Here is a 13,695-nt window from a genome sequence, read left to right on the forward strand (position 1 = left end):
CTTTAAAGTTCTATATCGTTGATAAATTGTAATACGAAATCATATAATATAATTGAATATTATTAAATCAGAACACAATAATTTTGGATTAATTGATTGGATTATTGTTTATCACTTCATCAGACTAAGCAACATATTTAATCCCTGTGAATCGTTTGTTAACCGTAAGGCCTAGATATTTAATGCTATCCTCCCAGTTTATTACCATATCTCCTACTCTCACTCTCGACGGATTCTGTCTCTACTAACGCGTAATAAACAGAACCTCAGTTTTTTCATTATTGATTTTTATTTTGCAGAGTGAAATAATCCAGAATGAGGTTTATATGCTCTTGAAGTGTATTGGTTATGTTGAGAGCATATTTATCTGAGTATAGCATACACTTGTCGTTATCATATAACGCCAGAGTCGAGGGACCTAACATTGGAATATCATATGTATAAATGTTGTAGAGCTTAGTTAAGTTGAAAAATTATTTGAATCTTAAGACTCCAACTACATCTGTACATTTACTTATTGGATATGATATAGTAAAGCAAATGAAACTTTTGTGTTATTATCCCTAAGGATTTTTATTTATTAATGAAGCCTAGAAACTACAACTTATAAGTATTGGCGATATTAAGAACAACCAAAAGTGAGTTGAAAGTACCTATTGCACTGTTAGTTAATGATATACAGTAGTTGTTATCATTTGTTAGTGTTTGTTAATATCTTATATTTCTCGCTCTTTACTTATTTTTATAAGATTATATATGCTTTACATATATTTCTTAAAGGCTTCGATTCAAGTTCCGTGATAATGTACGAAACTAAGCAAGTTTCGCTTAATATTAAATATTTCATTAAACTTTATTTCATTAAACTAATAAACGTTTCCCTTTTCCTAAAATATTTATTACAATTATGATTGTAGAGTGTCACTGAAGTACGTTATACCGAACAAATGTAGAATGACAACAGTATAACCATTTTGTCTAAGTTTTCTATACAAGTGGTTGCGTTATTAAGAAACCTAAATATTGTTTTTGTTGCTTCTTTGCTTTGGAAGACAGTAACACCAAACCTTACACCATTGTTGACCCCAAATAATGTGATGAATTGATTGATTGTGTCTGGTTGTGTCAAGGTTTAAGGATTGAGACGGTTAATTATTATTTCCAATACTTCATGCTTGAAATACTGAATATTGAGTGCATTGAACTGTGAACTAACTATGAAATTGTTTAAAGATAAAATTATAAAGGAATCCTTTAACCAAGACTATTGTCTTGAGTTTTCATAATTGCTTCATTTATGGTAACCTTTCCCCGTTTTATTTACATTTGTTCTACCATTTAGCTTTGGTGCTGTATAGAAAAATAAGGAAAAAGTAATGAAAATTATCTCATCCTTTCGTAAATATTTATACATCTTCTTCCTTTTCTGTATAGTATGAATGAATATATTTATTGACGGGAAAGCAGTTTGCCAACACAATGGCTGGCAATGTTTTTTCGCATACACCATTGGGTCTCCCTACTCCATTTACTTTTGCATGCTTGTGTCTTTATTGTATTGAGTTTATTTCCACAGTCCTTTCACTCGATTTCTGATATGGATTTGTGGTTTGCGCTGCGTACTTGTTGCATGATTGAATTGCAACAATAAATTTTAATTACAATTTATCTACTATATTTCCACAAGAAAGATAAAGTATAAAGAATTGTTACTTGAAATTGTAGTCTCTTTGTTCCATTGACCCAACTCATGGGTATCGAATGCAGAACTTACCTGCGTCTCAATATCCGCCACTTCCACTCTGTAATCGAGAACATCGTGCAGTATCAGTGATGTTTGCACAATCAGTGCCAATATTGGTATAAATGGTAGAACAATCATCTGGAAAATTAGCAAAAAAAATAACAGAGATTAAAGTTAAATATATATTTTTCTACATCTAAAAGTAATTTGTTTTCATTTATTCTTAAATAAAAATTTAAATTTAACATTATATTTATGAAGATTGTAAACAACATAAATATCTAACACGTGCTTCTTTCTATTCCATAGTATAGTTAATAATTTTCTAATTAATTTGTTTACTTAGTCTAGTAGATGATTTACTGAACACAAAGTATCTGATTGACAACTTCAGCAAAGCCATTTCAAGTTTTCTTAGATGCATTCAGAAATTGTGTGTAATTTTAGCAAAATAAATTAAAGCGGATAATATGTTAACAGTTAACGTTTCTATCCCCTAACCCAAAATACAGAAGTAAATTCTTAAGAATTTATTTCCTACGAATACGCTCTGTCCTGCTTTTGTTCCAGTACGAACATGTATCTGCAGTCTTATCTTAGATATATATGAATTGATAATCAAGAATTAACTTAATTATCTTATGCCATTTACTCAGGCACATACACCGCAGTCTATGTTTCATTATGATTATTATTTCATTGAATTTAGTGTTTATTTAGGCACATTACCGCAACAGATGTTTCATTATGGTTAACATGTCATTGTAAATTAGTATTTTTTTAGGTGCATACATTTTCCTCAAATATGCATATATGTACCGAATATTATCGTAGCTTGACTAAAAATATTAATTTCAGTAGTTAATAAAACTTTCAAACTTAATTTTTAAACTTTACTAAATATATTTAATAAAAAACAAATTTTTAATTAAGTTCAATAAATTGTTATTTCTATTTTAATTTCTATTGTATTTTCTATTTTTATAAAATTGAAAAGTATTTCACTAAAATAGATATTTTGTTTAACTCTTATAAACATAAAATAATCGTTTGTTGAATACATTAGACCTTGCCCAAGCCCATTAAATGTGAAATATTGCTTTCAAGAAAATTCCTAATGACGAAAATAGAACAACAGGTGAAATATTTCTTCGTTCCCATCACACACGCTCCAGGTTTCAAAGTCATAGGTTGTTTTGCATTAATTCAGTATTAAGTGTCCCATAAATACCTAAAGACACAAATGTTTGCATTTTAGTATGAATTACAATAATCTCAGAAAACTTCTAAAAGTCATTAAATAAAGTAATTAAACTATACATTGCAAGTGTGTTTATTATCGTGGATTACCAATAATTAACTTGCGAAATTTCAGGATTTCATAATTCTGCATATATAGTATAGAAAACTGAAATTTTTAGCTGATAGTGAACTATTTCGAAAATTAAAATTAAATTCAATTTCAATGAATTAAATTAAATTGAATTTTAATCATATAAATTAAATTAAATTTCAATTATTTTAAATAAATTAATTTTGTGCATGCAAATTAAACCTTATATCACACAAGACAACATCGTTTTTGATACAAATTTGTGGTCTTCTTTTTAAAATACAGTTTTTGGGCTCGTATTGGTTGTTCTTGTTTTTCTTAAAAACTCCCTTTTTCAACTTAACATATATGTATTTAAAAAAAGAAGTGCTCTCACCTATACTCAAATGTTTACAGAGTGGTTCTTTCAGTTAACTTCAGCAGGTGAGTCCCCCGAAAAAGCTGTATAAGCTGTATACAAAAAATCCAGGTGTTTGAAAGAACTTCAACCAAAATAAAAATACTTAAAAAACTTTTAATAAATAACTTTAAAATAATTTTCTTTTTATTATGTACTAACAAAAAGAGATATGGATAACAACCGTCACCTAAACCATAGCCATTTATATATCTAAATCTCTATTGTCGTCTCTGATAAAAGAAGTATCTTCAGAAAACACTATTCAGTAAAACCAGCTTTTATGCGATATTTTTAGGTATGATTTTCTTTTTGTGCGATTGTTTTTATGTAATTTTTTTTTGTGCGGTATATGCTATTGGAGCTTAATAGAAGGAGTTATCGGTTATGTATGTATTTGATATCTGTTATGATTGACAGCTGATAGACATCAGATAGCCTATGGACAGGACTCCAACTTTGTTATAAATAATAATGTTATTTTCTTGGAATCGATACTAATTCTTTAAGAATTAAAAATTTTATAAGGAGTTACCGACACATATATAAGCGTCTAGTGAAACAACAGTCGTCGCAAAAACGGTTCAATGACTTCATGATAACTCAAAATAAGTTAAGTTTAAAGAAGTGACAAAAGCGATTTTGAACTAGATTATCACAAGAAATTTCACATATTTGATATAGGTAGCTCAAATTAGCATACACCTGGAAAAACGGATAAAGATGTTAAGTCATATAGACCAATTAGTCTTCTACCGGTTATTTCCAAGTTGAAAAATTTATTTTTACCAGATTAATGCCCATTATCAATAGAAGGAGACTAATTCCGGAACATCAGTTTGGTTTTAGAAAAAAGCACAGTACAATAGAGCAAGTACACAGAGTGGTTAATGTAATACACACAGCATTTGACAAAAGGGTTTCTTCACAGCAGCATTTCTGGACATATCCCAGGCATTTGAAAAAGTTTGGCATAATGGTCTATTGTTCAAGCTTAAAAAGATGCTCCCAACTAATAACTACATTTTCTTAAAAAAAATTTCAACTTTGCAGCCATTTCAGGCTGGAGTACCACAAGGCAGTGTCTTGGGACCTGTGTTATACTTACTCTTCACTAACGAATTGCCTACCACCATTGGTACTGACATTGGAACTTTTGCTAATGATACTGTAATAATTGCCACAGATGACAATCACCAGACTGCGGGAGCTCTATTGGATACTGAACAAAAGTTCAAAACTCTCAGTCGAAAATAAACTTCTTATCGATAAAGCTATACTCAAATTGTTTGCCTCCGCAAACAAACGCCACAGGAACTTTAATGTGTCCGACTCCAACAGACGGATGTACTACTGAGCACAGTCCTTTCAAGCTCACAAAAATTTTAAGTATTTAGTCACTTTTAAATATTGTTTAATGTCTACTCCGAATTGACAGATCGCAATATAAGAAAATAAAATTAAAAAAAAAATTTGATATAATTTGGTTAAGGTGTTTTTAAAACACCGGCAAAATTTTAATAATTTTAAAAATTTTAATGATTTTTTTATAAAATTATTATATAGTATTAATCATCATATTATATACATTAGCTTGCAAATTAAGCAGCTGTTGGTGGGATATGTGTTAAGTAGACTTTAAAATTTTGAGTATTAAAAACTTAAGTATCTTTCAACAAAATAATTTTTACAAAAGAATTTGAATTGGTGAATATGTAAATTATTATTATTTTTTTAACATGAGTTTATTTTATGTCAACATTAAAACCTTATAAAAACAGAGAAAGTTCTTTTCAATACTTCACATTTATATTTTCCATTTTAAAATCTTTTACTTGTTGGAAATTAAAAAACTTTTTATATGTTTTCTAAGTCTGTACTTCATAGCATATCAACGAATGAAATAACTTTTCCCTTAAACTTAAGCTACTCAAAAATAGATTTAAATTTACATATTATTTCTTCAAAAATAACTTAAAGAAAAATAACAGAAACTGCCAAAATTAAAGTGCTTTTCAATATACGACAACTCAATGGATTATGTAGATACAATGTAACAAAATGTGCAACGTAAATATTTTAATTCAAATCTTTTAATAATAATGAAAATTACTAACCGATTAACATCGGATACGTCACATAACATTACAAATAACCGCGATACATTTTCGATGAGATTGGTTCTTGGATGGATTGGAAAAAGTGTTAAGTCAACTGATTTGTTCTTCATTTGTTTTCTGCCAAAGCTCTTGATGAAGTCATCAAGAAACGGTTGAATTTTGCAGATGGGATGAAAGTATTTATCTTTCATGTAAACTGCTTAGATAAGAAAAATTTTTTACATCCATTCGAAATTTACAAAATTATTATATAGTTTAAAGCCTTAAAATTTTTTTTGGTGGATGCAAATATCCCATATCATTTGTACCCCCCATTTATGTATAACTCATTAAGTCATATATAACTACGGACTAAAAAGACTCCACATCGAATCATGTTGAATTCGAAATCTGTTGAGAGCTGTTGTACAACCAGTTAAGGTATTTCATCACAGGACAGGTTACAAGAGTACTTAACTTGCTTTATTCCGTACGAACTCCAAAGATGTTATCTGCTTTTACTATGTTTTTTATTCCAGAGATCCTCCCTTTAAGGATTGCGGTCATCCATTTCAAAATGAATTAAAGGCAGTGTTCGTGATTGGCTTTATATTTTTCTATTAAAATTTATTATTAATTTGGAATATTTTTTTTATTTATTTTTTGGTTGCAGTTGGCAACCCTTTTTTATTATAAAATACTATGAAATTAAAAATAAAATTAGTCTCTTGTAAAAGTTCAAACGAATCGGTCTTTCTTTAAAAAATTCGTTTTGTTCCTAGTTTTGTTGTTGTAAGTGGTTTCAAAAACTCTTGAAGTCCCAACAGGCAGGTTTCCATTTCAATAGATCAATAGTGACCGTCTTTTTCATTCTAAAGATAATGTATCGCTCTTAACTGGCAGCTATCATACATATGAGCATGAAATAACAGCAGTCTTCACCAATTAGTAATGATAGATTTTATCTGGTATCTTATATTATGAACAAAAAATATAATTGGGATTACGCGCAAGACCGTATCAGTATAAGTATTCAGGAAATTGTACATGATCCGTTTCGAAGATATGTATCAAAATCTAGCTATAAATACGTTTAATCATTTTCGTGACACTGCAGTTTTCGATTTATATAAATTAATTTTACATTACCTTCTGCTTAAAAAAGATTTTGTTGTTTGTTACCTACTCCATAAGCAATAGACCTTTTCCAAAATTTTTTTTTTTTGTTATGTTGGTACACCCTTTCTTGACATATGGTACAAATTTGAGCGCCATCTGTTAATTAGTTTGTTTACAGCAGCTGTTAATGTGGGACTAACTCAAGTGCATTTAGCGATTTTTACTTTTGACCAAACATGGCACCACTGTCATCGCTCTGGCACCACTGTCATCGCTCTGGCACCATATTCGCCAGATTTGGATCCGTGCGACTTTTTCCTGTTCCTGAAACTCAAATTGCCCCTTCGTGGTAAGCATTTTGAGTCGATTGAATCGGTAAAAGAGAATTCGCTGAAGGAACTAAAAGCCATACCTTCACGGGCCTACAAGAAGTGTATGGAAGATTGGGTTAAGCGTTGGGATATGTGGATCGCTTCAGAAGGAGCATATTTTAAAGGACATAAAATAAATTTGGAATAAAATATAAATTTGTGTGTTTTATTTACGAAATCCGTGTACTTTTTGATTAAGATTATTCTCTTTAATGTGTTACAATTATATTTTCAGTTCTTCAAATATTTAGTACACAAGTATATGGTTCAAGTGATTTGGTTGCTAAATGCATACCTGCTTGTAGAAGTTTATTCTGAACATCGTCTCCTCATGCTAATCTGCTTGTGTTAAATTTGTTGATGCGATATCGTTTTTACTATTTTAAGATAACTTTAAGATTTACTTGAAATACTTTAAAATAATCACAAAAATAAAAAACAAACAATAAGCACATTAAAAAATTTCTTTACTTTAACTTTTCTAGGTCATTAAGGCTACATTTAAAAAATTATTCCCTTTAGAGATTAATCGTTACAAATAAAATTCGCATTTCGTAAACTATTTAACATTTTTAGAATGTAAATCAGTTAGGAAACTTTATCAAGAAATGAAGCAAATATTTGCGCAAAATATTTTTTCAATTATTGTGATTGAACTTCAGTTTATGTAAACGAAAAACAGTTGACCAATTTTTCGTTTGTGGTAAACGAAATAGTTCTCTGGGTATGACATTGCACTATCATTTAATTTTCTGAATTTAAGACATGATTATGTGTTATATTTTTAATTCTATCCTCCATAATATCGTTCTTTATACCTGCATACCGCATACTTGGTAAAAGGGTGTAACGCTATAAAGAGTCTAAACAATTCAAATCTTAATGCCACTTTATTCCTTAATAAAGGAACCGGTATATACTCCGCTTGTTGTCAAAAGTTTAGCGGCAACAATCAAGAGTTTTATTATTATGTTGAGGCTAGTTGAGTCAGTGCATTTAAGCACTTTAAATCTCTATTAACTGCGAGGTTTCTTCATAACCACTCTCTACGTCTTGACTGGATTATTGTTTATCACTTCATCAGACTAAGCAATAATTGACCTCAGGTCTGCGTACCTCCTCGAGTAGCTTGTAACCATTCTGAGATTCGATAACGCGGTGTTGGTAAGTTTTAATTACTCATAATTACATAAAATACTGGTCAAATTTTAAGTCAAATGTATGTCCAAAAATATTTTTACTTCCCAATCTAAGCGCTAAATTCCTCCGTTTAGTTATCTTTGGTTGTCTCTTGATGGTTTTAAGTGAACACTAGCCTCAACACAAGTTCTTCAGGTACTTAATTTGTCAATTTTTGCCATTAACAAGAGCACCACGCCGAGTGGATTTAGTCGATAGTCACAAATAAGTGTACTTCCTGTCTATAAAACGTTGAAATTGTGAAATAACAGCAGTAGAAATTCCACTGTAAGAGCGTTTAATATTTCTTAATTACTTTTGTAGCACGAAATTAACAAATTCAGAGACTAATTAAACGTTGTTGGCACACCGAGCACGTGCCTCCTACGATTTAAAAGGGCTTTAAGCATTGCTCGTACAATAACAAATTTTACTTGACATAAGACATATTTTATCATATCATGTCTTAATCTTAATCTTCATTTAGTGAATTTATCTGTATAAATAGTAAATTATGCCAAAAATAAAAATAAAAAATTGATTTTTATGTGCTTCCGTTGTTCATTCACTTTGTATTGTCCGCCGCAGTTGGAAAATAAAGAAATATTCTTTTAAATACTGGCATATGCCGAGTATCTCATTCGCTGTTCGATATTCCCACATAACATAACGCCGATTTATAGAATATTTTCAGAAAACATAAGACATAAGACATATCAGAAATGCCAGAAATACGTTTGAGTGAGCATTCCATACAATTTGTTACTTATTCATTCAAGTATCTAGATGAATTTGATAGAAATGACATAGAAAAATCAATTTGAAGGCGAAACCCTCAAAGCGAAACCAATTTTCTATGGTTTTTATGAGTTGTGAATGAGTTTTTCTTTTTTATTAAACTTTATTTTTTTGTTTTTTTTTTGGTTGTTGGTTGTAGATATTTTATTTCGCAGTAAAAGTTTAACGTTTGTCCTTATGCAAAAGGCAGACAGACATTGAAGCGCAAATAAAAATTATGTACAAAAATTTACATTTGTATAGTCACTTCTGATGTTCTGCCGATTGTTAAGCTCTGAACATTTATTCAGTTCCACATAGATACATTTTATTAAATAAATTTAATGCGCTGCACAAATTTCGGATTCAATATCCTTGAGCGGGATGTATGCTAAGACATGCAAAAATGCCTGAAGTTCTCATCAAAACAAGGCATTAAGTTCATATATTAAGTAGAATGAGTTCCATTAATATCTTTTTACGGCCAAATTGAGTTTATTAATAAGCGGAAGGAAGGATGTAAAGTTTATGTTTAAGGATATTAAAAATCTGCGGTTGAAATATTCAATTACTTCGAGAAAAAATAATTTTGAGAACCTCTGAGGTTCAGAGTTATGTTAATACTTGCAATTAAGATTCAATTTATTATAAATATTTAAGCTAAAGAAAACTAGTACAAAACATATGAAATAAGACTTAACCCAGAAAGTTTCTACTGAATACTTAATAGTGAAGTTTTAATTAATGCTTAACTTCATTATTAAGTATTCAGTAAAAACTTTCTGGGTTAAGTCTTATTTCATATGTTTTATACTAATTTTCACAGACTTTGTATATTGTAAAGAATATTGATTAATAAATTATTAAGATTACTAATGATATCATATAGGCGTAGGTATTTAAGCGTAGAAATGGAATATTTGAAATATATCTCATGTTTACGTGCTGCATTTTTACATATACGTTAAAAATGCTTAGAGATCTCACAATTTGGGAGGTTATAGAAAGTCTCGGGAATGAAATGTTAATACACTTTTGGTTGGCATGTACATGCTTTTCTATGTACTAGAAAATGAGTGGACTTAATATATATAATGTATGTCTATTAAATTGTGAGTCAATGCCATGATGATAAAAACAACTAAAATAAGTAGTGAACTACAATAACAGTTGACTGTTCACAGTGTTGTAGTTTACTAATTTTCAAAACCTCTCTCTCTCTTCTATTAAGTAAAATAGTCACTTTCGTTATAATTGACGTTAAATTACAACCACATTTTTATTTTTTTAAATAAATCAGAAGAACGTGCTTTAAAATCCAGTCCAATTCGCCACTGTAGGTTCAAATTCGAAGCCACTTTTCGTGCACTGAACTCGAATATGAGGCGATACCAATTGTTGAACAATTGCCGCTGTATTTATTGGGTTAGTAGGATTTTAGTCAACATTTTAACATATATTATAGTTTGCCGAATTAAAATTTTTACAGTCTGTGGCAAGAATTCTATATTCTAATGAAATAGGATACAAAAGTGTATAAATTTTTGGGTTAGCCATTTACCTTTTTTAGACACGACCAATTACTTATTATCGGTGGTTTTTATGAGCATCTATTGATTAATTTGTTTGTCTATAATTATTGATCTTCAAGCATTAAGAACCCCTTTTTTACCGACCTAATTAAGCTATCATTCTGCAAAATGATAGCTTCTAAGGGCTCCTTTTTTACCGACCTAATTAAGCTATCATTCTGCAAAATGATAGCTTCTAAGGGCCCCTTTTTTACCGACCTAATTAAGCTATCATTCTGCAAAATTAGAGACTTAAAACTTAGAAGTATATGGACTGTCAGTTTGTTTCATCGTCACTTAATGAGGAGTCGTGCCTTTCAGCGTTGCTTGTACGATGACCGTGATACTACAGTGGACCATTATTTGAACCTAAGGGGACTTAGGTTACAAGGCTTACACTTTAACCTAACCTAACTTAAAACTTTTACGGATTAGGTGTTACAGTCTATCAAATTTAAACTATACACTCGAGTGCATTAAACTTAAGTTATTTTAAGTTCGACTTTTGTTAATATTGCATTGATTATTTGGACAACAATTGCGTTTAGCATGCTATTTTTAAATTAACGCATAAACCACAGCTATATAAATTCACTTAACTATTTCAAATTAAGTTTACTCAAATTTAAACACTGTTTTTTAAATCACATTTGGAAAAAATGACTGAACTACAGCTATATATAAGTGCTTAACTAGTAGTAGTAATTTACCTTTATCTTACTTCATTTTAAATATGTTGTATTACATAGAAATTTATAACAATTATATTATATATATAAATCTTACAGCTATGGCATTTTCGTCGTCTGCCGGAATAAGTAACTATAAACTGTTATTATTTTTCAAGACTTAAACAATAGGGCTTATGGAAAACATTTCCGTATATATACTAGCCTTAACTCACTTATATTCTGCTAGCCTGAGTATTGAGTATTTTTACAACTTGCTAAGCCGACGTTGGTGCTATGGCGAGACGCTCTTCTCTATTAGTTATAGGATTCTTGTCATAGGTCATACAAATCCTTATTTACTGATTTACGAAAATCTTGCAGATTTATTTTTAAAAACTTCAAGTTAAATGGTAGGGTTAAAATATAAGCGCTACGTCTATCACATATTATCGTTTCCTAATATATTATACTTTTCTAGTAATTACAATTTAATTAACTTTAATGATACGTTCAATAACTCTTCTATACTGTCTGAAAACTATTATTAATAAATAATGACGAAATGCAACATCAACCTTTGACAAATGTAAACATTGGCATGGCGTGCCAATATTTTATTTGTCTAAAAATACAAGAAAGAAAATGTTTTCCTCACACTCACCTGCAGCAACTGAATTCTTCGTCCTGTTTTTATTGCTGGATTACGTGCTGCTGCACTACAGCAGGCGTTTTTATATGATACGGATACATCCTCTGAACTCATAGAACGCACCGACAGCTTATCCACTGGCTTACTAGAGACCAACATTTTCTGACCTCGCTTTCCATGACATTGTTCCACTTTCGCTCCCATTATTGTAACTGGTAACTTCTTCTCGTCATTGTCAATTGATTTGCCATCACATAAGTCGATTTTAATACTTATGGGCATTGTGACTCTTGGCTCGGTCTGATTATTTTCCATTGCTTGCTCTGTTGGTAATTCCGGTAATGTTTGCGACATAGCGTGGCATTTCCCATTTAGCATATTGTTAATAATTTTCGCTGCCATTACAGTTCGTCATATGCGTTCGTACTTCTATCTTTTGTCTATGATATTAGAGCGAAGTAAGTGTATCTGCTGTGAATTAATTGTCTGTAAGATAATGAAATGCAAATATAATATTTGTATTGAAATAGTAATTATAGTAAAATATATGTAAACATAAAATTGAAGAGTCCTGACATTTATTAGAAGGACATTTATGTAGAATTGTCTTAGTTGCAAAAAAAATGCATAGGAAACAATTAAATTTATTTTTATTATGCAATTATTAGTTAATCTAAAATTAATAAGTTTAATTTTTTATAAAGAATTTTAGGAAAATATATATTATGTATTATATAAACCACCAATTTGGATTTAGAGAAAAACACGACACAATAGAATAAATACACCGTATAATACGAGTCATTAAGGAAACATTTGAGAAGAAGCGTTATTGCTCATGCGTCTTTCTAGACATAACCCAAGCCTTCGACGAAGTTTGGTCCTATGGACGAAGTTTTGTAGAATAAAAAATTCTTACCTCACAATATATTCTCACTTATCAGAAACTACCTCTCAAATAGAAGATTTGTGAAATATCAAAATGCTTTTGTCTCTGATGCGTTCCCCATTACGGCCGCAGTATCCCCAGGTAGTGTACTGGGTCCGTTAGTTTAACTGATTATCAGAGCAGATATGCCAACTAGTAATTGTGCAATAATATCAACATTTGCGGACGACACTGCCATCCGCAGCCATAGTGACGACCCAATCACAGCCGCCAAATCAGTTTAGGACCACTGCAACAAACTGCAAAATGACTCGATCTCTGGAGAATAAAACTTAACGAATTGATAAGTGTACAGTTAACCTTCGCTCTACGACGACATACTTGGCCTAATCCTCATATTAATGGAAAAGTAATAACCCTTTGTATAATAAAATACAATATATCAATACAACTTTGTAACTTCACAATTGCAGCTTGATCGGAGGTTTATGGAAAGCACACAGAAGCGAAAGTAACCCTACTAAAACTCAAACTACAAGAAATAAACTGTCTGCTTAACAAAAACTGTAGACTTAATCTCAACTATAAAGTGCAACTTTACAAAACAATTATAAAACTCATATGGACCTATGGAAATAAACTCTGAAGCTCATTTTGAAACATTTTTTTAAACACTGAAAAACTCCAAATTACTCAATCGAAAAATCCATCGGCAAATATATCAATATTCATATATCAATATTCATATATCAATATTCATGGAAATCTTAAAATTAACAGAGTCACAGTTATGATTATCAGCAATATACAAAAGTACACAGTCAAACTCAGGAATCACTTAAACCCACTTGCAAGTAATCTCACGTTAAGTACTGGAACCCAGCGATTCAAAAGGA

The 13,695-nt window shown here is 30.4% G+C and overlaps 1 protein-coding gene across 1 annotated transcript in view; it reads right to left on the reverse strand.

Moving 5' to 3' along the window:
• Positions 1 to 12,124, reverse strand: part of LOC119685537 — a 31,825-nt gene extending 19,701 nt beyond the window's left edge. Inside the window, exons 1-2 of the mRNA XM_038099842.1 lie at positions 11,923 to 12,124; positions 1,775 to 1,882 (exon numbers count right to left, since the gene is read on the reverse strand). Of these exons, the coding sequence (XP_037955770.1) occupies positions 1,775 to 1,882; positions 11,923 to 12,114 (300 nt within the window). The 5' untranslated portion in view covers positions 12,115 to 12,124. The remainder of the gene's footprint in view (positions 1 to 1,774; positions 1,883 to 11,922) is intronic.
• Between the last annotated feature and the right edge of the window lie 1,571 nt (positions 12,125 to 13,695).

The sequence above is a fragment of the Teleopsis dalmanni genome, chromosome 2 (genome assembly GCF_002237135.1).
Source record: "Teleopsis dalmanni isolate 2A chromosome 2, ASM223713v2, whole genome shotgun sequence".
NCBI lineage: Eukaryota > Metazoa > Arthropoda > Insecta > Diptera > Diopsidae > Teleopsis > Teleopsis dalmanni.